The sequence below is a fragment of the Numida meleagris genome, chromosome 1, assembly GCF_002078875.1.
Source record: "Numida meleagris isolate 19003 breed g44 Domestic line chromosome 1, NumMel1.0, whole genome shotgun sequence".
NCBI lineage: Eukaryota > Metazoa > Chordata > Aves > Galliformes > Numididae > Numida > Numida meleagris.
Genome location: NC_034409.1, coordinates 135,573,981 through 135,599,945, shown reverse-complemented (window position 1 = coordinate 135,599,945; position 25,965 = coordinate 135,573,981). Strand labels below are relative to the sequence as shown.

The 25,965-nt window shown below is 36.1% G+C and overlaps 1 protein-coding gene across 3 annotated transcripts in view; it reads left to right on the top strand.

Moving 5' to 3' along the window:
* Positions 1 to 25,403, top strand: part of ATP11A (ATPase phospholipid transporting 11A) — a 120,744-nt gene extending 95,341 nt beyond the window's left edge. Inside the window, exons 19-30 of one of the 3 annotated variants that reach the window (XM_021415072.1) lie at positions 72 to 323; positions 2,703 to 2,877; positions 3,584 to 3,686; positions 3,919 to 4,064; positions 5,036 to 5,095; positions 6,443 to 6,570; positions 8,360 to 8,495; positions 13,280 to 13,345; positions 13,642 to 13,745; positions 14,498 to 14,663; positions 19,195 to 19,309; positions 21,239 to 21,377. In XM_021415072.1, the coding sequence (XP_021270747.1) occupies positions 72 to 323; positions 2,703 to 2,877; positions 3,584 to 3,686; positions 3,919 to 4,064; positions 5,036 to 5,095; positions 6,443 to 6,570; positions 8,360 to 8,495; positions 13,280 to 13,345; positions 13,642 to 13,745; positions 14,498 to 14,663; positions 19,195 to 19,287 (1,429 nt within the window). In that variant the 3' untranslated portion in view covers positions 19,288 to 19,309; positions 21,239 to 21,377. Of the gene's footprint in view, positions 1 to 71; positions 324 to 2,702; positions 2,878 to 3,583; positions 3,687 to 3,918; positions 4,065 to 5,035; positions 5,096 to 6,442; positions 6,571 to 8,359; positions 8,496 to 13,279; positions 13,346 to 13,641; positions 13,746 to 14,497; positions 14,664 to 19,194; positions 19,310 to 21,238 lie in introns of all 3 variants that reach the window. The other 2 variants (XM_021415082.1, XM_021415066.1) reach the window with 2 other exon arrangements.

The window sequence follows — 25,965 nt, the reverse complement described above, 5'->3', positions numbered from 1 at the left end:
TTCAAAAAGAACCTCTCCATTTCGCATTTTCAAGTAATCCATCAATATATGTTGTCCATTGACTTCCACAGGCTACAAGAAAAAGCTGCTGACACAATTGAAGCACTCCAGAAAGCTGGAATTAAAGTTTGGGTCCTGACAGGAGACAAAATGGAGACTGCTGCAGCTACTTGCTATGCTTGCAAACTGTTCCGGAGAAATACACAAATACTTGAGCTGACCACGAAGAAAATTGAGGAGCAGAGTTTACACGATGTGCTTTTTGACCTAAGCAAAACTGTCCTAAGACACAGTGGCAGCTTAACCAGGGATAGCTTGTCAGGGTAAGAAAAAAGTTGAATTTTCAAACCAGGATTTCTGTGTGTTTCATAAATAATTAAATTGATCCAGTAACTGAAGGCTACCAATATACTGTTTCAGTTTCTGTTAGTGTGAATTATTGTACAGCAGCTAAGTTTACTCCATATAGGGTTAATTTTCTTCAGTCAGGGTTGTCTCTCTATCTCATTACTGGTACTGATGTACTGTTTAAAATTCTGCAAACGGATTATTGGTAAAACTGATAACAACATACTGTTTCTAACTTTTAGAAAGGAAGCAGACATGGTTTATTTCTGTAATCAGAGAAAGTATATGATATGACTTTGTTGATAAAACCAATTCCTCAGGGAGCTATGCTATGTGACACTACTGTGCTATTTCGAGGGAAGATTGTGCTGTATTTACAGACTAGTGACAGGCAACAGCATAGTACCAAGTCTTCTTTGTGCATGAAAATACTTAATGTGCCCTAGATAGAAAGGCAAATTGTACAGAAATCATCGACTTCTCTGTTTTGTGAATGTCAAAAGAAGGAGAAGAATTGTGTGCAGAAATTATTTTCTTGAATCATTATGTAAAAGAAGATGGAAAATGGCATTAAAAAGCAAAAACACTGGTATAATACAAAATAAGTTAGGCTACTTGAAGCTGAGTAGCAGATACACATTAAATAGTCTTTTATGAAACTTCTTTTCATATCCTGTAAATACATAGGAATTAGACTCAAAAGTATACATATCATCATAAAAAGTTGCTATTGGCCTTTCAGATGTAATGGTATGTATTTGCTTTGTTTTTCTTTTCAATATGGAACCAGCTAGCGAGTACATTTTATATGCATTTGAATAATAATGAATTTGTAGTAAAGGAGCAACAAGCTAATGCGTGTTTGTGATACATTAACAGAGAGGTTCTAAAACTCTTAGCCTTATGGCTTGAAACTGAGGGCCAGAATATTTGTATATTCAATTAAATATATCTTTTAAATTTCATATTTAAAAATAACTTACTAATTATCTCTGTATCATCCATTCCACTTTCAGCTTACATTCTGCAAGTTTTACAAGTTACGTTTAAACATGTTTAACTTCTCGTGCAATACCAATTTGGCAGACATAAATACTCATGAGAATCTCCTATGTTTGGCTCCAGAGGCGGAGAATGTGCAAAGATATTAATAGCAAGATTTTACCTAGGTGTTCAAATTCAAGTTGAAAACCTTTCACTGTAATATGTCCGACAATCAGTACATTGTCTAGACTTCAAAGTAATATATTTTTATTAGATGTCATGTTATACTAATGGTGTTGCCCTATTTGTGCCAATGGTAACAAAGTGCTGGAAAGTATCTGTAGCCTATTTTAAAATATAGCTTGCAGTACTTTACAGTATTTGTCAAAAATAGCTTATGTTTTAGTAGGGAAGATGGAGATGCTTAAAATATGTTGAAGACTATTAATAGGCGCAGTGTTTTTTGTCGGTCATGGTGAAATCATTTGTTGAAAAACCACAGAGCAGTATTACCTTGGAGCACAGAAACTAGAGCCCAAATAAAAGGGAGTGTGTGTTTATACTGCACTCACTGGTGGGCTTGAGCCTGAGGCTACTATGTGATTTCGGCAAGTGAAAGGGAGCTCTGAAATATTTAGGATGCTGCAGAAGTCTGTAGTGCGGCACTCAGTGTACAGCATCTCCCCCTACTGTTCATCATAGTTTTCTGTGCTAAACTGTGCTTCATGCAGCCATGGCTACACTTCTAGCAGTGCCCGAATTAGCTATCTTAAAGTTTACCCAGGTCTACTTGTATCAGGCTTAGTCATTGTACTTAAGGCAAAGCGTACATCCTGTAAATGAGAACAGTGGCCTTAACTCTTCAGGTCAGCTCTTCAGTGTTACCTTTGAAGGGTGGTTTAAATGTGGTTGAAAATCTTTAAACATAGAGCTTTGAAAAACAATGCTCATCAAAGTAGATCAAAACAGGAGCACCTGAGGCCTTTCTTTTTAACTTTCTTCCCTGTCTTATGGAATAATGATGTTCTTTCTGCAATTCAGTTTACCTTACAGCAGTTCGTGAAGCCCTTTCAGACCAAACTGAAAGGTCATTTTTTAGAAACTCACATTCACTGTTGAAGTCACTGAGGTTTCAGATTGCTGTGATCAAATGGGTGAAGCGCTGAATGCCTTCAACATAAGCTCGAGTTTTAAAATGTCGTAAATAGCAGTCCAATTCGAGGAATTTCCTTTTGAAATGTATTAATTATGGACTGTTCTCTACTCATTATTTTTTCATTAGTTAATTTTCACAAAATAACTGTTGCCAAAATTAAAACATGTCTGAGAATTTTACAGTGACTCTTAGTTTATATTTTATCCCTGAACAGACTTTCTACTGATATGCAAGATTATGGTTTAATTATTGATGGAGCAGCATTGTCATTAATAATGAAACCAAGACAAGATGGGAGCTCTGGTAACTACAGAGAGCTCTTTCTTGAAATTTGCAGGAACTGCAGTGCAGTGTTATGCTGTCGAATGGCACCTCTGCAAAAAGCACAGGTTTGTATTTCTTTTCTGGTGTAACATATGTTTGTAAATATTGAAAATTAAAACTTTGTATGGTTTATAATAACTTTAAATGTTAACATTTACATTTGTATCTTCTAATATGGAAAAAGCGGTAAAAAAAAAAACAACAAAGAAAATGAGCAGGGGAAATTTCTTCTGGCAAGCAATTTAGATAATGGTACACTAAAATGGCACCCAACTGCGTGCCTGCATTTGATTTATGTACATATTGTGCAAATTTTATTGTTGGTACACGCTGATGAATGGACATATTTAATGAATGGAACTAATTTCTTCCATCCTAACCTTAAAAGCCTTGAATTGTATGCTGCCTCTCGATGCTACAAGAACCTGGGTTATTTATTGCTGTGGAGTGATAGTAATTTTTTATTTTTAGTATGAGTGGGAAGCCACAAAAGAAGAATCCAGGTAGAAAAACATGTGTTATATAATTAAGTACTTGCAGACTATTTAATACTAATTTTTATGAAATAAAATATGTTTGTAGGAAATATTTTTAATACAAAGACCCTCCTATGATCTTAATGCCTAGTTGCTGGGTTGGGTAATAGTGCTTTTTTGTCACTTCAGAGAATTTCTTACATAACCGTGTTGGTCATTTTTATTTCATTATACACGCATGGAAAATTACCAACCCACTGTAGACAAGAGTTTTTAACACTGATTTTTTTTCCAGATTGTAAAATTGATTAAGCTATCAAAGGAGCATCCTATCACATTAGCAATCGGTGACGGAGCAAATGATGTCAGTATGATTCTAGAAGCACATGTTGGTATAGGTAAGTGTGCTTTTTAGAAAATCCCTTTACTTCTTAAAAATAGATGATCTCAATCAGATTCTTGTTTTTATAGCCAATTTTTAGTTCATTTACCTTGGGAATTTTATGAGGTACGGTAGTGATTTCATAGAATATCAATGTCATAGCATTATTTTAAAGTTTTTCAAACAATCTTATCTTTTAAATAGTTCTTCCATTATTAAACAGCTCCATCTCTGTTTTTTTTTTTAAGGAATCATTGGCAAAGAAGGTCGTCAAGCAGCAAGAAACAGTGACTATGCAATACCTAAGTTTAAACATTTGAAAAAAATGTTGCTTGTTCATGGGCATTTCTATTATGTTAGGATATCTGAACTTGTGCAATACTTCTTTTATAAGGTAGGAGAATGCTTATTGTAGTTATCTCAGTCTCAAAAATTCACTTGGCAATACCTAACCGTATACAGTGTAGTACATATAGTAGTCAATGGTACAAAAAAAAGCAGTAATTCCGTAAAGGGATTTTCCCAACTGCCAACTGCAAAGTTGAAATAGGATTATTGTTGTTAATCAGGTCATGAAGGGGAATATCTTTTATATAAGTGTATTCTGTAATCTATGGTATGATTAAATGTGAAATTTGCCTTTCTCTTACAAATTCCAACACAGACTGTTCTATAGATGTTCATTAACTTCTGGATTTTCCCTACAGTGCCCTTTTAAATCAAGTTGCAAGTAGCACCTGAGAACTTAGTAGAACTAAATTTATATTAGTTTCTAAATCCTGTGGAGTAGTATGAGTGGAGGAAATTTATAATTTGCATTCTCTTTTTTAGGCAGTTTTGTTAGGTCTAAATGTTGGAATGCAGTCAAAGTTCTTTCAGTAAGCAGTGGAACACTACAGACAGTAACTGTCAGGGGATTATTCAAAGTCTTATTGTTTGACTGTATGTATAGCTAGGAGAGGATGAAGTTTAGGGTCCCGGGTAGAAACATCTTAAAAACTACTTTGCTGGAAAGTACTAAGCAGAACATAAATATCCTTCCTTATCACAATTTGTGTCCTCCTGTGGATTGCATCTTATTATCCCTTCTCTTAACTGAGCTGCGCTCCTGGATCACAGATTCATTGCCCTTGAATTTTGAAACTGTAATCCTATAAATTTTCTGTCAAAATATTGTAAGTATTTTTCTTAGCAGTACTACTGATAAGATGGTGTTGATACATAATGTATGCAGTTCTTTCTATTGTTCCTGCAGTGTTTACAGCTACTAACGTTATAAAACTGTAATATGAGTAACTTTAACATTGAACAGCATATGTATTAGTGCTTGTATTTCACTTCTGACTGTGTCACTTGGTTTTTCAGAATGTCTGCTTCATTTTTCCTCAGTTTTTATATCAGTTCTTCTGTGGGTTTTCACAACAGGTTAGTTATTTCTTTTTTTCCTCGCTGCCAAATTTTCTCTTTCTCATTTTTTAAACAAATGGAGCCTTTAAAACTGTGCCTGTTCAGGTGATAAAATGTCTAGATTAGTTTACACACTGTAGGAAGAGGAGCATTACTTCTGCTTTGTATGATTTTTAGTGGCAATTGAAATTACAGAAATTAATGTGATGAATTATCATAAAAACAATGTTATTTTCAAAGTTAAAAAAAATGTCAAGAAAACAAAAACAGCAATTGAAAGTGACATTTCTGTGGAACACACAGGGTCCATTAGATTTTAGCTTGTCAAGCGTGGACAGTGGCAATCCTGAAAGACAAGTATTTGAACTGGCAGTTCATTTTTAGATTTCAGAATGAAAATGGAAGAATATAATCTTCTCTGGTGTGTACAGCTATGAACTGCTAATTTGGGACAAATAGCATCATTCAGAAAGTTGAAAAAGGAAATTAAATGCATAAAGATAGGGGAAAAGGGAACTGTTGCTCACCAGAGGATTACCATCTTCTTGGAGAGAATCCAGCCTTCTCCTTTATAAATTTTTGCTTGTTTACTTCCCTCTTATAGCTCTCTTGTTTCGTTTGTGCAGAAAAATTTACCTCTTCTTCCTTCTGAATTGAGGGAATAAAACACAGAAGAGCAGGTAACTGAAATTAGGCAAAAAGAGAATTAAATTTTCAAGATTAAATTGATAAAGAGGTTGATTTAATTGGAAGAAAGGAGTATTATTGCTCTGAGTTTGTGGAAAGTCTAATAGGAAAGTTCCAAGAAAAATAGAAATGTCAAAACTTTTTTTTTTCCTTTTTTTTATTTTCAAATGTTGTCTGAACTTTAATGCACTGTTAGGATTTAGTTAGTTATTAAAACATCTGTTGTTGAAAATTTAGTTGTAAGATTTCCTGTTTTTAAGTACAAAGTACAATTCTGAATCAAACCAAGTAGGTTTTGCATAATTAAACAGCCCTTTTAAGGGGTTAATGTAATAAGTTTAAATTCTAGTTACAATGGTGCATGAAAAAATAGTTCAGAGAGATGAAGAAACAACAACAACATTGGGGTGTTTCTTTGTACAACTCATTTCAGTCACCTTCAGCTGAAGAATCTCTGAAATATTCTTCTCTCTTTTAGCTGATCTTTTCTCCTCCAGATGAATGGAGTACTAGTGCATGGTTATGTCTCAAATCAGTAAGCTTATGTTATGGGGTATTTGCCTCCGTTGTGAAAGGATATACTTATGTTTTCCTGAAATGACTCATGCATTTTAAATCAAGTGCAGTGCAGTGGATTGTTTTAAAATTATAACTGATTCAGTTCTTTTCCATCTACAGCCTTTGTATGATACTGCGTATCTAACACTGTACAATATCAGCTTCACTTCCCTTCCTATCCTCTTGTACAGTCTAATGGAACAACATGTCAGTGCAGACACACTCAAGAGAGAGCCTTCCCTGTACAGGTAAAATTAATACATTAGTCCCTAGAGTTTGACTGTTCAGTTGTGGAATCTGACCATGTTATTGCCAGTCTTCAGGATTTCTCCACCACAAGACACAGTAGAACATCACGTACTATACTATACTGCAGTATGAGTGTTGAAGACCACATGCATGGCATATGAACTACTGCAGTACGCGTGTATTTTAACATGTATATTTACATACTGCAATTCACTCTATTCACTTGCTACATTATTGAGAGCACAATAGAAATTATTGTTCTACAAATCAAATTACGATTTATTTTGGTTCTGTTTATTTCCTCCAACCACGAGGAATAGAGGTTTTTTATATAAAATAAAGAGGAATCATAGCATATACATTTTTATACTATTCTGAAAGAAAAGAAGACAGAGTGTTAGTATGTTATATCTTAGGTTATATTCTGTGTTGTGTCCAAGATGGTCCTCTGCATATTGTTTACTCCCTTCTGGGCATTAAAACTGTGACTGTTTTAGATTCTTAGCCACTTGAAATACACTCCCTGCCAATAAACTGCATGTAATTATCTAAATCTTCCAGAAATGCTGCCAGTTTTTTATTCTCGTAGCTGTAAAACCAGTACATTTTAGAGAGTGGTAATAGTAGGTGATCAAAGAGGAAGTGTTTCTGGAGAAAGGCAATAGGTGCCCAAAAGGTGATCAGTGCATAGATGCTGTTTAGCTGTGAAATGGAAGAGGAACACTCGATACTACTGTTGAAACTAAACCCCTCCATTTTTCTTTTCTCTTTCATATTTTAAATGTTTTCAGTTTAGAAATGGTCATTCAGAAGATCTTTCATTTTGGTTTTTGCAAGTTAACAGGTTATTTGGTCAAAAACACTGTTTTTTGATATCTAACAGAGTCTGTGGCCAAGCTGTTTCAGGCATAGCGCAGTTTTTGGGCCAGATAAGGCTAGAGTTAGCTATGTATGGGTTTGGACCATATATTTCTAATCTACTAGGTCAGCGTACAGTGACAAATGACTTAATCTGGTCATCAGATATGGTTTTTAAACCTATGTGGTGAAATTGTTGGTTAATAGTACGTATTGCTAGCTACTGTGTGAGATGCCTGTAATTCTGGGTTTTCATGTAAATGATTTATTTATATATTAGAACTATGTTCTGATGTGTCTTGTGGTAAATGGCAAGTTGACGTACAGTCTTTCTGTGTGCAAGAACTAATTTGAACTATTTAAGTTTTTCTGCAATAAGAAAATAAACAGCAGTGAACAGTTCTATTTTTGCCCAATCCATGTAATTTTCATGGGAAAACATCTAAGAAATGCAATTTGACCTGAAGGTTCAACCTAATTGCAAAATCATTCTTTTGCACGTTCCACATAAAATTAGTATTTTGTTTTGTTGCAACATTCTGGGTACAAGTACCCCATGGGAAACAAAGCAGTCTTCAGAAACTTCTAGTGCAATCCAGGCTGGATTGTCATATGCACAGCAGATACTTTAAAAAAAATGATACCTTCTGTAAAAAAAAAAATGGGAAAAGTAAAAGGGTGCAGCCCAGGAGAGTTTACCATGCAGCTGGAATAAGCAAACTACAGGCAGCAGTTAAAAGGGTTCTGTAAAAAATAAAGAGGAGATAATTCAGGAAGGATTTGGATGTGGAGAGATAGGTAGTTGTCGTACAGAGGTGACAGTTTTTGTGAGATCTCTTATAGTTCTTTGAAGGATTAACAATTTTGACATCATTTGTGTAAGCATTTAATAACATTCTAATGTGAATGCATATATCTTGTTTTACACAGAGATGTTGCCAAGAATGCATTGCTGCGCTGGCGTGCATTTATTTATTGGACATTCCTAGGAGTGTTTGATGCTGTGGTATTTTTCTTTGGTGCCTATTTCTTGTTTGACAACACAATTGTGACCAGCAATGGACAGGTTAGTGTATGACAGTCAGTAACAGGTAATTTTTTAATATCAAGTGTGTTCTGTCGCCATGAACAGTCTTAATTGTTCTCTTTAAGATTTCCCACGCAGATGATAGCTGTTTTATGAATTATGATGAGTTATCTGTTTAGCAAAATCTGTATTATTTAATAGGAATTATGTATATCAGTAAGCAGAGGCATAGGACGAGATGCAGCTTAGGAAAAATATGTATCATAAAGTTGAAGAATTTCTTCAGAATTTACATAGTAACCTTTCTGTTTTATGCTTAACGTGCATCTGATGATTATCCGATTAACGTATCAAAAGACTCTCGGTAAAGCAGTTATGAATGGTCAGAAAAGAACTTAGATAGACCAAGCTTTTTAATATTTTAATTGATTTTTACATACGGCAGTTTAAAATAATCTCTCTATACTTGCTTTGCTGTCACATGAATTCAAGTTTTAAGAACCTTTTTGCATTTTATTTATTTTACCCACTGATATGTTGGTCTATTTTATTTGTGTGCTTTTTTTTTCTTTTTGCTACTTGCTTCTCTTCCTATCCTCAGCTAATGACAACCAACACTCACATGGTAAGACTATTGTGGATTTGTCATGATATCCATTTCTTTCACTGTTCTTTAATTAAACTGTTAATTAAAGAGCAGTTAAATATTTCCTTTGACTTTTACAATATTACTTAAATAGAAATGCTCTTTTTATCTCTACTTTATAAGTATTTAAAATACAAAGAAATTCTGTGGAGTACAAGGTATATTGAAGTATACAACATATAGTAAAGAGCCAAGAGCCAAGTAGGTTTTTTGCTTCCTTGTGTTTTGTTATTTTGTTCTGTACTTTTCTGTAGCCTACATTTTGTTGCTGACTCTCTGCTATAGAAAATTTATTACAGTTTGTGCTATAAAATGTTTGAAGAGTTTTAGGAAAGATCCTCAAACTGAGAGAGAAGATAAACTGCGATTTTGTTGCCTATGTATGACATATGCATTTGCTAGAAAGCAATATTCAAATACTATTATATAGCATCTTTGTGGCATTTATCAGTGAAAGGAACTTTCAGTGTGTGGGAGAACATTTGTTAAGGAACATAGCTCTTGTAAGGACTGGATGGCTTTCCATTAGACATAGCTGTACCCTGCAGAGCTTCTCTTTCTGATTCCATTACGTTCAGTTAGTTCTTCAAATCTATATCCGCTCATATTTGAAGTCCTTAAAATTACTCTTCTCATACGTGTACCAAATTTTGTAAGTGGTCTTTATTCCAAATGTTCTGATTGGGTTCCTTTTTGGAATTTTAATCTATTTCTGTTGTGTGTAGTAAATCAAATTCTTCTCGATGAAGAAGCACTAACACTTAATTTGCAAATTTTCAATGTGTATGTCTAGAACTAGATGACAGTGTTTATATTTGATGGCAAAATGAATTGCTTGATGAGAGATTCTGACTCCTGAGTGTCAGAGTGGATTAGAAAATTTGATACCATTCAGCATGCATGTTTGCGTCCACAGAATGTAGAGATCTTCAGTTGTAGTTTTAGATTTAAAGGCTCCAAAATTTTAATGTTCAGGATTAGTCAGAGATACAATATGAGTTCATATGTACATTAATGCTATTTGATGGTTATTTCCAAGTATTTAAATTGTGCTCGTGTCTGGAAGAAGTCAGTACAACATTGGGAGATTTGAAATGTTTATTGAAATAATATGTTATTGTGAAACTGGCAAAGGAAGTAAATATGAAAGAGAATAAAAAGGGCAGAAAACACTAATATCATAAATGATACCAGATGATTCAAGTTAGATTCCAAATTGTTAAAATGGTTATTGAAGTAAAAAAAATTTGTCTTCTTTCCCTCCAAAAGTGAATTACACCATTTTTGCAAAGCTAGTAAAAAGTTACTGTCTTTTACTTGAATTGCCCCATGTCACAGTAAAATTTAAATACTCTTCAGTGTGCTTCCAAACATCATTCCCCTAGAATGTTTCTCAATAAAAGTGTGTTTGAAATTGTTTGCAATCTGTACAGTGATGTTGCTAGAATACTGAAAAGTGTGCTTTTAATCACTGAAATTTACTTCATAAATGCATTCCACAGTTATTTCTTGGTCAACAAAACTAAGATGCCAGAGATTTATCTCCTTTTTAGCTCGTGACAACACATTTCGTATGAAGTTCCAATTTGGATTTGATATTGTTGGTGCTGCAAAACCACATAGTCAGAGACCAACTAAACAAGGAAAGTAAGAAGAAAAGAAGGGCACCGTAGCAGTGATTGCAGATTATGAATGTCATCTTAGTTTTACTTGTATAAAAATATTTGCTGTGTGATTTTTTTTTTTCATTTTATCGTTTGATGTAGATGGGTTTAAATGTAATTGTTAAATTGGCTTCAGAGATAGGGATAGTTCAAAGGATTAACAGAATGGGAAAAAAACAGGAAGGGAGATGAGAAGAGTGATGAACTGGAATGTGGAAGATACAACAAATACAGTTGCAGAAGGAGGGGGAAGTCTTGGATAGGCTGGGAGCAGAGCACACAAAGTGTTTGTTAATAAACTGCAAGTTAACAGACAGACTTACGAAAGAATGATTGACAACCTGAAGTCACAAATGTTATCTTGAGATATTCAGTGCTGAAAATGCTGTCATTTTGGAGGCTCACTCTATCCCATATTGTTCTGCTTACTTTTTCTCTGTGCCAAATTAGCCGACTGTTGGTATCTGCTGTGCCTGTGCTATGGCCTCATTTCCTTAGCCAAAAACATGGGTAGATGAGGTGTTAGGTTGCAGCCCAGTGCTTCCTATGTAGCCTGACAAACAGAGACAAGGAAGGCTTTCCCATGATTTTCCTGATCTATCAGCTTTTACTGGAAATACGGACACATCTGTTCAGTGTGCAGAAACTCAGACTGACACTATGCACTCCAAGAGATGCCAGATACAGCATGAGAGTATTGTAAAGTTTAACTGCAAGAGAAATCCAGTAAATGTTGGTGTAATTTCAATTTCCTGAAACAGATTCCTGCCTGGTATTAACGACACATATTTTTTTAGGGTACACATAATTATGTACCATGGACGTGACCCTACTAAAACACTGTATTAGATATCGTAGTAAAACTCAGTTTAAAACACTGAAAGTTTTCTGCTCTGTACACTTGGTTATGCATTCAGTAATTTTGAAGTAATTAATGGTTGTTCAGGATAATGAATATTTAGGTCAGTTATTTGTTTGTTTTTTAAATGATTTTTTGTTCCCACTGGATCAGATTATCTCAGTCAAGTTTCCTATAGATTTCTGTCATATGGTTGGCTGTGATATCTAGTCAGAGTTTTCCCAAGGCAGGACACTCATATGATTGTTTACCGTGCGGATCTCCTGTCATCTAATGTTGAGTGAGCTCGTATATAATAATGTAGGTGGAAAGGGACCCAGAATTGATCCAGTTCGGCTCCCTACTATATGTGGAACTAACTAGAATGAAATTGCTAAAGGTCTTGTCCATTGTTTTTCAAGTTTTGAATATCCCTCAGGATGGAGATTTCATAATCTTCCAGGGCAGGCTGATCTAATGTTTTTCTGCCTTCATGCTGAAAACATTTCTCTTAATACCTAAGCAGGACTTTTCTTGTTACTGAAGAGAGGGCAGTTGTGTCCTGAGTAGACAGGAAGAATCACTTCCCTTTACCTGCTAACAGCATCCTTGTCAATATTTTATGGGGTTGGCCTTTATCCCTGCAACAGCACACTTGACTCAGGTTCAACTTATTCACCCCAACTAAGTCTCCTAAGTCCTTTCCAGTAAAGTTGCTTTCTAGGCAGTTGGCCTCAGTCTGCACTGGTGCATAGAATTATTCTGTTCCCAGTGCGGGATCCTGCATTTGCTGAACTTTTTGACATTAGTCAGCCTATTTCACCAAACAGTTGAGGTTCATCTGAATAGAATCCCTGCTTTCAGGTGTATCAGCTGCTTCTCAATAGGATATCATTTACAAATTTGTTGAGGATATGTTCAGCTCCATTGCTCAGACTGTTCATGAAGTTATTAAACAGTTTTGGTCTCTGTGACAACTCCTGAAGAACATCACCGGTAACTAGGCACCAGTTAGTTACTCTTCACACTGTTGCTGACATCTCTTTTGAGTCCGGTCGTCCAGCCAGTTTTCTGTTCGTACAGCCTCATAAACTTTCGCTCTTACTGCTCTCCAAACAACTACCTGTCCAGTCATTTTTTCACAGAAAACAATCAGCTTGATCAGGTGTGATTTGTTCATGGTAAATCATGCTGAGGATTCACAATATATATATATTTTGTACTTCACATGCGTGGAATGGATTCTAACAGTACATTATCTTTACAGGGATCAAGGTGATCCTGACAGGCATGTAATGTCCCAGGTCCTCCTTCTTGCCCTCTTCTTAAAGGTGGGCTTTTGGGCCTTTTTCCTGTACTCATTTACCTCCTCCAGTCACAGGGATTTTTCATGGATGATAGACAGCTACCTTGCAGTCACACGTACGTTTCGGCAAATCCCACACAGATGTGTGAAATAGGAAGTATGTATACATGAGGACAAGAAAAAAGAACAATTTTCATTGGATTTTCATTTAAGAATTGCATTTTCTTTTAAGAATTCAGTGTTGCTTAAGTGTCAGTTCCTGGTACCGTTGTAATAAGTAATACATAGCTTTAAGATGTTTATTCTGGACAATTCATGCAGTAATGGAAGGTATTACCTATTATAACTGCCTTGGACCATTTTTTTTAGATGTTTGGAAACTGGACCTTTGGAACACTGGTGTTCACTGTGCTTGTATTCACTGTTACGCTGAAGGTAAGAAATGCTCTATTTTATCCACTGAAACTTTCTTAGAGCTTGTTTTCTCACTGCTGCTTGCTAATACCACATTCTCTCTACAACTGTACATTGTAGGGTATTAGTTTAAATACAGTTTTTGCAATCTGTATCTTCTTAACTGTGCTTAAAATTAAAAAAAAAATCTTTTTTCCAACTAATTCTTTGTAGAATCCTTACCTTTTTTCAAAAGGTATAATTTTAGTTTGACTTCTACTGAGTATTCTGTTGCTTCTAGACAGTAATAACACAATATAATGTTTTGTTCTTTTCAGCTTGCACTAGATACACACTATTGGACGTGGATAAATCACTTCATGATCTGGGGATCACTGCTATTCTACATTATCTTTTCTCTGCTCTGGGGAGGAATTATTTGGTATGAATCCTAGTATGAATTGCATTGCAAATGTTATTTCAGAAACATAAACCTGTTATACATTTCATGTTTTTCCCCAAAAGAATTCAGTTTAGCTTTTATATATTGCAGAACTCCCAGTTGCCGTCACATTTTAAATGCGTCAGTAATCATAATTACAGAATGCTCAGCTCTTCTTTCACTGTAAAGCTTTTAAAAATATTACAGTATCAAGAGAAGAATATCAGACCTCAGGCTGTGAGTAAAGCTGTCTCAACAGTATCAGCCAAAAATAGTCCAAGGATTTATTCATGTAGCTGAGGCTGTCTGTCTGAGGCAAAATTTCAGAGTAGGGCAGGTCTGTGTTGCTTGGGGTTAGCCACCTGCATAGCGGGCTTGTCTTGGAGGGAGGTAGCCATAGCAGTCTAAGCTAGAGCCAGGGACTGGAACTAATGCTGAAGTTGTGTGGACCATCAGGAGTCCTGTGTTTGAGCAAAGACTCAGACTTTTTTTTTAACTTAGGAAGGGAGAGGCAGCTTGGGAGAGAGGACAGCCTGGTATTTCCTACACCCTGACAGACAAGAGGAAAGCAACTTTGTAGTCAGTGAATGTTTAGATGTCCTTTTGGGAATACTGGCATGGATAAAACTTAACAAACTGGGAAGTTGAACCTTCAGTATTTTATTACTTCCATAACTTTTATATTTAACAGTGCCAGTCTTTTCTGTCTCGTGTATTGAAGTGTAATATCTATTTAATCTTTTTCTTGCCAGGCCTTTTCTCAATTATCAGAGGATGTATTATGTGTTCATGCAAATGCTGTCTAGTGGTCCCGCGTGGCTGGGTATAATTCTGCTCATAACTGTCAGCCTTCTTCCAGATGTTCTCAAGAAGGTCTTATGTAGACAGTTGTGGCCTACAGCAACAGAAAGAATCCAGGTAAAAATATTTTTCTATGTAATTAGTTTTTGATATCACAAGTCTCTAATAATTAGTCCTCTCTCGAGTTTAGAGATAAGATTAGAATGGAGGTTCCACATCTTTGGTGTATATCATTTTGTATACCAGTCGCTTCTTTCACCTGCCAGCTATATGGTTCAACATGATTCTTGATTTGAGGAAATAAGAAGAGTAAGGAGTGAGCATAGGCAAGAGGCACTTATATCAGCCTTATATCAGCAGAGCATTTATTCCTGCTGTCATGGAGTTGTATTCAGAGGTAGTGCCCACACGCCTGAGTTGAGGTGATTATATTTTATAGCAAGGAAATAAATCTGTAGTCATTTTACTGCATTAAGGAAACTCTAATACAGGCATTCTAGCATTTACTATGCAAGCTGAGTGTAGTTATCTAAAATGGAAAAGCAGCTAAAATAGGCTATGTTCAGAACCTGTAGGAAGGGAGCATTCCATTTTGTTGAAGCCCCCTTTAAAGTGGGGTTTGCACAAGCCCTTACAGATCTATACCAATGGACTCTACAACTGCCTATGTGTTCGTTGTTGAATAAACCTGTAATTCATACGCTGAAAATAAATGTGATGAATATATAATATGTTGAGAGGGAATATGTCATGAATTCATGCCAGTATTCATGTTACATTATTTGTAGAATGTCTTAGCAAACTATTTAATACTTAAGCAGGGCCTATTACAAAACAAACAAGTGTATTAAAACCTTGTCTATTAATCCTTTTTTCCTCTTTTACATATCAGCTTACATTTTATCTGTTTTGATACGTTATATACATGTGCTTTCCTGTGCCAATGGGAAAAGTATTTTTAAATCTATTGTCACCTTTCTTCTGATCAGCACAAAAGCAGAAATTGCTGTGTAAATGCAGGCCTGCTCTGCTGAGGCTTACAGGGAAGCCATCTTCTGGGGTAAACATGGTGTTATTCTAAGGCCATCAAACCAACCCTAACTGAAGATTTTGGCTGTATTTTTGACTCCAAAAAACATTCACATATTACAAATGTTAGAAGGTGAAGGACGATAGAGGTTTTGAAACTGAAACTTAATGTTGTTGCCCTCACCCTTTTCAGCATATCGACTGTCTCTGTTAGGTTAAACTAATGAGTTATTAGTGACTGTGTGTGTAGGGATCAGGTAACATTTTAATGTTTATTGGAGAAAATACTTTGCGTTAAGAATAAAGGAACTTCCAAGGGACATAAAATTTCCCTTTTGGCAAAGGTAAAAAATTCTTCTTATACCTGAAAAGTAAACCCATTTGCTATTGTTTTCCTTAAACGTACCTTGGTGTGAAAATGCCTCATCTGAGGGGGACAGGAAAGAATGCAGAAAGCAAAGAAGTATTTCTAGGCAGATCAGCATTTAGCATTTTTCTTTCTCAATATCTTTAACAGATCTGTCTGTCATATCTGCTATTTGTGGACGGAGTTGGTTTTGGTGTAGGTTCTGCATGCTTAAGTCTAAAGAGAGAGAATGAGGCTGGGTTAATGCAAATATACAGTCCTAAATAAAGGAATTTCACCAACATCATATGTTAGTGCTGAAAAATGAATCGATTTCAAGGCAAACTTTGGGCTAACACTGGCAATATTCATTTTTTAATATTTACTACAAAATCTTTGACTTTTAACCAGGTATATCCCTTGTGTTTCTTCTTCCCTCTCTTTGTTTCCTCCTGTCTTCCAATCCGCTTTGCCTAAATAACTGCTACCTTGCTTTAAACATAAACGATGTGCACGGTTACTTCCTACAACCTACTGGGGAAATCAGACTAAACATCAGTGCCTATCTGTTGAGCAGTCCACCATCTTTATGCTTTCTCAGACTTCGAGCAGTCTAAGTTTCTAACGGAACAAAAGGTGACTTTTTTCCTGCCTTTCTGCATGCTTGGCCATTTCATTTAAAGGACAGTAAAAAGTTTGTCATCAGAAGTTATTTACTGTACTCATTATCTCCATTTCTGATTCACATCAACTGTACTTCGCAAAATACTTTAAGATTTTTCCTACTTCTGTTTATTTATTGCGAGGATTCTATGAGTCATTGTCACAGTCTGTCACTGTCACCATCATTTTTGTCACGTTGCTACTGAATTTTGCAAAATGTTTCTGACTCAAGAATCTAAGATTCTTAGACCCCATTTTAATCATTTGTGTTTCTATAGGTGAATGCATGTCTTGCTTGCGTTGTAAATCACCAAGAGGAATAGTTGCCACATAGAGCAATAATTGTGATTATGCTGACATTCTGGCTTGATATGGGAAATCTGGTACTGAAAGCCCTTTCAGAAATCTTAGAAATATATTAAAATATCCACTCTGCTGAAAATGCAATTTTTTTGCACTAAGTTATTTCTAGCATGCATTTTCAAATCAAGCTTTTCTGTGCTTCTTTCTAAAAAGAAAACAGCTCAAGATTCAGAAGTCTACAACATATGATTTAATACAAAAGTAGAAGAAAAGCGGATAAATCTTGGCTTCACTGCAGTCTGCAAGAAAGCTCCTTTTGACTTAACACTAGGAAGCTCTTAGTTTGGTTTCCATTACAGATTTTGTATCCTTAATTTTTAACTGATTAAGATGAAAAATACATCTCTTTCTTTCTTCCTTCAAAATGTATAGTCAGCAAAAATGACTGTAATTGTAGAAGTCACAGGGAAGATATAAAAAGTTGCTTTCACTATTGCAAATTTTACTAAAATTGCCTTTTAAGAGCTTTCAGATTGGTTTGAAGTGAGCTTGAAACTAATACTATTTTTAAATTTAGTGCATTCCTCTAAACTGTATCACCTTTTTAATAAAGGGCTTCTGAAACAGTTGGCAAGACTAACACAGGGCTAGCGGTCACCTTCCGGGTCACTAACTTAGTTCTGCTCAGGCAATCAGATGGCACACAGCCTTTGAAGTAATTCTTGTGCTTCTTACCTATTCTGTTACTTGGGGGTCACTCAAGAGTATGGTAGGTCACTGTTTACCATCGTCACCATTCAGAGTTTTTTAAACACTTCCTGTCTAGTTCTGGATTTTCTGAAAGATCTTTTCATATATACATGCAGGTATACATTCATGTATGTATACGTCTATATATACATACATATATGTCCATATATGTATGTGTGTGTATATATGTATATACACAACCTGTTGACTTTCTTGTGCTAAAATAGTAATTCTGCAAAAGCTTTGGAGGAATCAGTTGTCTTTGGTAATTTAAATCAAAACTTGTTCATGTCTGCCACACGCTTAGTCCCAGTCACTTTGGCTCAGTGAAACAAGCTGAATTTTGTACTTCAACTGGAAAATATGCAGCTGTAATGTTTCTTTCAGCCTTAACTTTGAATAGGCAATAGGTGTTTTTTAATATCCTGCTTATATTAATTGATGATATTTCCTTTTTCTTTATTCTCTCATTGAGAGAAGAAGCTAAGCAGTTTTGTTATGGAATCTATAAATTCACTTTAAATTATTCTCCTTTCATTTTCAGTTGTCACTTTGATTGACAATGTTTCTGTATTCCCAACTATTTCTAGCTGAAATACCCGGCATTTTGGTTGTGAGCTGTAAATAACTTCTACGTTTTCATCCCTTTTTAAGAAATATTTTTCTTTTTCCTTTTGCTTCTGACTGATGGTTTTTATACTTTGCTTTCACTTCAGTCACCAGATCAGCCCATCCGGCTTGGCATGGAATCTCTGCCCTTCGCTGCTCCCACCGTACTGCTTTTGCCTGGGGAAGCCTCTCTGGGGACTCATCACCTTTCTGTTCCTCAGTGGGCTTGGCTGCTGCTGCACACAAAACAGCACAGGCCTGTTAGAGAGGCCAGCTGTTGCCTTTGTCATGTGTCGGGCTCCTCTTCTACAGAAAAGAAAGAAATGGTCCTGCTGTTGAAATATTTGAATCCCATACATGAAGTTACCATGATAACTGCCTTCCCTCTTTCACCAGGTGGTAATGACTAGGTTGTAAGCCTTCATCAACACTGACACCATCGCCTTCCATGTAGTGCTCCCTGCAGTGCCCCAGTAACTCTTGGAAGAAGCAGGACACCTGCTCCTTAATTTGGAGTGCCTGGACTGGCCAGGAGCGATGTCCCTAAGGAAACACTGGGCAAGCAGGGCTGCCTGATGCCCTACAGGGCACTGCTGCAGGTGTAGCTACATGGCATCGTATCAAGGGGGATGTCTTTCATTCATTACAGGTTATTGTCAGCAGGGAGCCCATGGTACTTAGTCATGGTACTGTTTAAATTGATAGTAATTAAGTATTTTTAATGGTTCAAAATTGAATTTGGAAAGCGCGGCTTAAACAAATAGACCTCAGGATCAAGAAATAGAAACTTTGTTTTACTCTGGATAACCTTTCCCTTTTAAACCTACCAGAAAATCTGTCACTTTATAGGACCTTGCTACAGTAGTTACACTTGTACCAAATGGTACAATTGGTTCATATTTCCCTCCTGTGTTCAGCAAGTCTCATTGTTTTTCCTCATCCTTGCAGAAGAGTATGAGACATAAAACAGCCCTAAATGCACTGGTGAACAGCGATGGGCCACTTCTTGAAGGAACTCTTTCAGCTTCGAGCCATAATTAGATCAAAGCTAGGTAACAGTACTGTACGTGTTGCCAGTTTCGATGGATTTCTATTGGTGAACCGTGCTATTTACGAATCAGCTGTTTCCTCCAGAGTTTTTCCTGTATTTTATCAATATTACAAAATAATTATGTTTTACTTGGAGAGCCTAGTTGTTGCAAAAGATGTTCTGTGTCACAGGTAAGCTCTTTTTGTCTCAGACACTTAGTCGTGTAAGGAGAACAGTGTGTCTGTGTGAGTGGATATACCCAATTTAAAGTCCAGTTAATACGTGGTGTTATGTACAGGTGTTGTATAACATCTGTTTTGTAAGAACAGCAGTTATTACTGAGGGGTGTACTCGCATTACGCTGTGGTGTCAAGTACACGAAGTCAGAAGCAGGTCTCACACATTAGCTGTTTATCTATTGTCTCTCATGTTTTTGGATACACGCATAGACCAAATGCAGACAGTAAAACAGAGAGATTGTCATACAAAAGGAAGTGATTTACTTGTGAGTAGGACCCTGGGTCAGGAGACTGGGGCTGTGCATCTGCCAGTATCTACTGTCTTTAGTGACTGCTGAACAATTAGCAGTAGAAGGCCCCAGCTTTCTGGAGTAGTGTCAGGCACAGCACAGCATATTGAAAGAGCTTGCCTTGAAACCCACCATTTTATGTGTAGAAAAAATACCATTTTATTTTTAGAAAGAGTGACTAAAATGCTTCACTTTCTAGCTGGAGGAATAGGAAAAAGAAGTTACACAGCGTAGGACTACATTACCCACTGACATTTCCAGAAGAAAGCCAGCCTCTCTATTTTCTGATTCCCTAGTTTTTCTGTACTAATGTTGGTATTTGGTCTATATGTGTGTTTAGAAGAATCCAGGCCTCACTGCTAGTGAGCAGTTTGGTACAGTTCACTGACTCTCTTCCAGGAGAAACTGTTTTAAGGGAGCTTTCTACATACTTTTGGTTATGTTAGTGTAGCAGTTCAAGTTTGTGATTGGCATTGAAAGTAGGCAAACTCTGTTAAGCTACAGTATTATCTTGGGATTTTGTCCCTCTTGCTACTGTGTTAAAATTAACAGGGAGGGAGGGAATCCATGATCAAGAGCAGAGTATTAACTGGCTCTCTCATGGAGAGAATCATAGATAACACTCGTCCTAATCATGGTTAGAATGCATTAGTATCTTAAATATGGTCATGTAACCTCCATAGTTCTATGTCTGGAAATTGAAAGTACATTTAATGAGGAGAAAAGATAATCTCACTGGGGAAAGTGCTGTGCTACCTTCCTTTTAGTCTTGTCATGTACCATGTTATTACCATGGTCCTGAGTATTTCCTGAGTTGAGGTGCCAGTTGTGCCACATGTGCAGTGATTGTGTGGTACTGATGAATTTAATGGACAATTAGACTAAGATAGACCAGGTATTGTCATTGCCTACAGGTACTTTATGCTACATGTAAACCTAAGCAATTCCAAAGACTGGCATTGCTTAGAAGTACAAAACAAGACAGTTAAACCTCTGGAAATTCTATCTATTGTCACAAACCAACTGTAAAGAATTCCCTCTCTTTGGAAGTGCAGGGCAAAGTAGTTGAATCTGTTCTATCTCAAAATTCCCCCTAAGAATTCCTGACTAAAAAAGTTTGGAGATAAAAAGAGGTACTAAAAGAGATTGCAGATTGAAGTATAAACCAGATTTTTAAAAAAAAAATCAACTTGAAAGCAGTCCTGTGTCTTCATTTCTTCTCTGGAGAGCCCATTATCAGGCTTAGAGATGATATGTAAAATTCTGCCTAATTCTTTAGGTCTTAATATAAAACCAATCTTGTTGAAAGAAGGATTTTACCTTCACGTGAAGCAAATAGCCAAAGTGGTGATTTAGTGAAAGGCAGAAAGAATGCAAGATTAGGCTTTTAGCTCTGAAATCACCTATTTACTTGCTTTTCTTTTTCTCAACAGAACGCATCAAGGCACTGTCGGGACCACATCTCGGAATTCACACCTCTTGCCTGCCTCAAAAGCCCAAGATACAGGAGCAATGACTGCAGCGATTCCCCAGCAAGAAGGTCTCATTCTCGTTCTAAAAAAACGATGTTTACGCACTGGAGAGGCATTGATTATTCAGTACTTCCATCTGTCTTTGGCTATTCAAATAAGCATTGTCGTTCCAGTGCAGGCTACCGCTACAGTGGGTCAGGTTTGGAAACATCTGTATGACAGAACACCAATTCAAGCCTTTAAAAACTGTACCTTTGTTTAATTTCTTTTTTCAGGAAACAAACATGTCACAGAAATATATCAAACTATACGTGGCTTTTGCTGTCTGAGGTAACGCTCAGACAAACAGGATCAAGAGCTAGAAGTATGAAACCTTCCAGGCCGATAGGCCTCTTTCTATGTTTTGAACTACTGGGGCAATGAACAATCTGCACAGTCTGGTACTGTGAGACTGGTAGCACTAAAATTTACTCATCGTCCAGTGTCAAGACTCTTGTGCATTTATTGTTTCTGTCATCTTTAGTCATTTTGTTACTTGAAGTGTATAGTTTCTCTACATTCTGAGATCAACAGTTTTAATTTTCAGCCAGAAGCGATGACCTCAGTTATCTCCGATGAAAGTTTCCTAAAGCATATTTAATAAGTGCTATTTCTGATTTTCCTCTATCCTTTTTCTTTCTTTGCTTTTTCTGTAGAACAAACTGGTGTTTCCTCTGTGCAAATCTGCTTTCAAGAAACACTCTCTAATGTTCACTTCCTTGTAAGTGGCCAAATCAGGGCCCCGTATGGTTTTCAGTTAGTGTTTCCCTGTAGAAAAATAGGCAAAACAATCCTTGCGTAGAGTACGTGCACATTATATGAAGTCAAGTTGGCTGTTCAGTAGGTATCATCGGTGTTGATATCTACAGAAAAACTGAATGTAAGCATTTTGCCTCCAGTGTCTTCGTGAATTCGTCAAGGATGCAGGTACTCAGTGTTCCCACTTCTTGACTATCTTCATGGTTTTAAAATATGCATAGTAGTAAGTTTTATACAGAAAACCTTTTTGTCCTATTTTTTTCCCCTCAAAAAAGGCTATTTTTCCAAATAAGCATCTTTTATTATCTGTATTAATCCTTTTAGTTTTGACTTTTTATTTCTTTAGGGTTTTTTACCGATATAAGCTAATTGGCTCAGTAGATGCATTACGAAGCAAGGAATACCCAACTATTAACTTTTGCAAGCAAACCAGTAGGTGGCACACAGCTACTGCTAACAGCTGAAACGTAGTTACAATAGAAATTAGTTTGACTGCAAAGATTCTGTTTGAATTACTTCAAGTATGACAGCCAACTTTTACTTCTATTTTCTCTGCTACGTTTATGTTACCTTGCACTAATTCAACTATTAGCTGCGTTCTTGTCTCGTTTCTTTAGTCCAGTGTTTTATTTTGGGGTGCAAAACTACCTGAAGGAATAATCCGATTTCAGTCTAGTTTAGCCTGGTGTTTTTAACTCGTTAATAACCACAGTCTTTAAATACTTCGGGGAGGATATTAGCTAAAAATGTGTTGCAATGTGAAAACAAAATATTTGGAATCAGAGCTGCAGCCTTTATTGGAAGACTTGACCAAGACATTAGTTATCTGTTTAATGGATGAGTGGTGGAGAAAAATGATTTCCCAGAGAGACAAAATAATTTACTTAATAATTTACTTTTTAATAAAAGAAAAGTCAACTTAGTAGGAAATGTTCCTTGCAATATTCCAAGTGACTTTCCTGTTCAACAAGTAGTGAATATTGAATATGCCCTGGGACAAACGGATTGTAAAGTCAGCAGTGACATTTTCATTATACCAAAGATAAGGGAAGAGAATTTTAAAAGGCTGATGGTGAGCACCACAAATGAAGGTATCTTTACCATTTAACATGTAGCACTTTTGAGTTTCAAAGAATGTCCTCATAGCAGAAACATTTTGAAATACACAAATATGTATATGAGTGTGGGAGCGTGTACATATATATGCCATTGCATACTTGAATGTTGGTCAGTTCTAACCATCCCCTACATAAAACACTGGTGTATATATTTTTTAAACAAAGTTATTATGCGTATAAATTTTATACTAGTAGCAGTGACAAATTTCTTGTGTGTAGTTAACAAATTATTTGTAATGTATTTTTTAGAAATCTTAAAATTGCCTTTGCACTGAAATATTTTTCATACTGTAGCTATTTATAAATCTGTTTTACGCATACATTTGTTAACACACCATTTCTATTTTTTTTAAGTATATATGTTTTGAAGGCTTTTTTTATACTTATGAGTTTGGGCCACTTAAATTTAGCTTAGAGTGGAGTTGTGGCTGAATGTTCAAATTTTAATGAATGTTAAATTAGAAATATAGGTCAGTTGCTCTGTCAGTGTCACCCAAACTGTTAATGATTTGCTGGCAATTAGAGCGATACACTTTCTGTGCTGTACTGTTACTGCTAGCTTTTCTATTCTATAAACCCTTCTGCTTTTTTACTTCTTGAGTTCCATCTTTTAGCCTTAAGTAAGGAGATTTTTGCTCAATGATTTTGAAAGTGCTGCATTTCCATTCAGCCTATTAACAAAGCAGTTCGTTGCAAACTTCGTGTAGACCAGCACTTGGAATATCAACAATATTATTCATGCTGAAACACCTCTTTAAATGTTTGGGAAACTTTAGTTGAACATGTCATTTTTGGAGGAGGAAAAATGCTTGAATTTAAGTGGAAATTTCTGCTTTGATTTAGCAATACTTTTACCTTTAAAGGTTGGTACTGTATGTTAAAATAGACCATTTGATGGAAAACCCATAGAACATCAACGTTTCACTTGATAGGTTTTTGTTTCTGTCCCTGTTACTATTGCCATGCAAACTTAGCCCACTGCAGCAGGTGGCAACTTGGAGTTGATCTGTACACAGATCAGGCAATACCAAGACGAAAATGTAGAAGTTAGAGCAAAATGAATTTGAATGTTTTATTATGGATGTGGCACTGAAAGGAGACTGATTTCTATATATTATAAGAATGGGGAAAAGTATAAAAATCTATATAACTTCCTAACTCGCCTTGTTTAAATCGTTGCAGCTTTAACAGCATAATGTCTCCATAACTGCTTCTATAAATGTCTTGAAACTGGTAAGCGCTAACCAAATGTATCTGAAGACTTAGAAAGTATTTCAAGCTTTTCAGCCACTGAAGTTCATATATTCCTGCAGTGGCTTGTGGCAAAAGATGTGGATCTTTTTTGTTTTACACTGTACAATAATTGTTTGTTCAGCCACTTAATATAAAAGCTTACAGTTTACTTTCTTGCTTGCATTAGCCTGTCTTGTCCCAACTGGCTTGCAAATATAAAAGGAAAAAAATAGCTGAATTGAGCACTGCACTACTTTTCTTTTTGGAAGCCAGTGGGATCATTGTGCTCATGCTACTGTCTCTGTTAAAAAAGCTTTAATGGAAATTTGTGAAAGCATTACGAAAGTTAACAAGTACGCGATTCTACTTTGCAGAATAATCAAAAAATCAATTTATAAAGCTTTAATTTTTTACCTTAGGAAAATTCACAAGATTTTAATGTGCGTTCTCTCTAACAAATTCTGTGCTACATACACACTCCATTTTAAATATCCTTCCATGACTTAACGTAAAGTAGAATCTGCGGAAGTGCTGTCTGGGGGCTGGGGGTAGTTATCTGTGCATTAAACATTGAAGATGTCTGTAGTCATCAGCACCAAATACTAACTTATTTTTATTGTACAGTTATAGGTGCATTTATTTGAAAATAAAACAGCCTTCAAATCTAATGTTTAGATTATCCTATACCACTTCATTTATTTGATTTGAAGAGTCAGTGTGTGAGTACATTACTGTAAAGTTTCTTTTCAGTGCTATTTTTAACTTTAATTTCTGTAGATAACCAAATATAACTTGTTTATATTCAGTCATTTTTTGGGTCCTTACGTAGAACATATAAGCAGGAGACATGGATCTGCTTGCAATAAATATAAACATTCAGAACTTGTTTAAGTTTGCTCACAAGTAATTAAAACCAAGTATGATTATGAAATGATTTCATATTAGACTGTAATAAAATGTAAGTCGATAACAGCAAATGGATTGAGTGTTTGATTCTGCTGCTGAATATGCTTGTAGTCACGTCTGCTCTCAGACAGTATTGCAGCCAGTTAAAAAAGCAACTGGAAAATTCAAAGATGGGCCAAAAGGTGAGTGATGTGAGGGGTGCAGCAGAGCTGATCCAAATCAGTGCTGGACCAGGAGAGCTTCATTATTCCCACACTGATTGGATAAGTGCTAAAGTTCTTTACAATCTAAGCTAGGTAAGCTGCGTGTAAGAAGATCTGTACTTCCTTACGCTCCTGCTGGCCTGGGTACCCAGAGCTAGTTCACCTTTTTCTGCGTTGTCGGCAGTTTAAAGGAACTGAATTAAAGCCAAAGCCAATGTGCTTTGCCATCTGAGTTGGCAGCAGTGTTTCTTACAAAGCAGGCTGATTGCACAAAAGTCCATCATGTTCTTTTGTTTGGTGGTACAACGTTATGGGACATCCTGTACTTGTGACACCATTACAGAGCATGCCAACAAATGTCTTGACACCATCCAACTGAAGCTACCCCAGACAGCTTCCACAAGGCAGGCCAGAGCACTAGGTGAGGTGC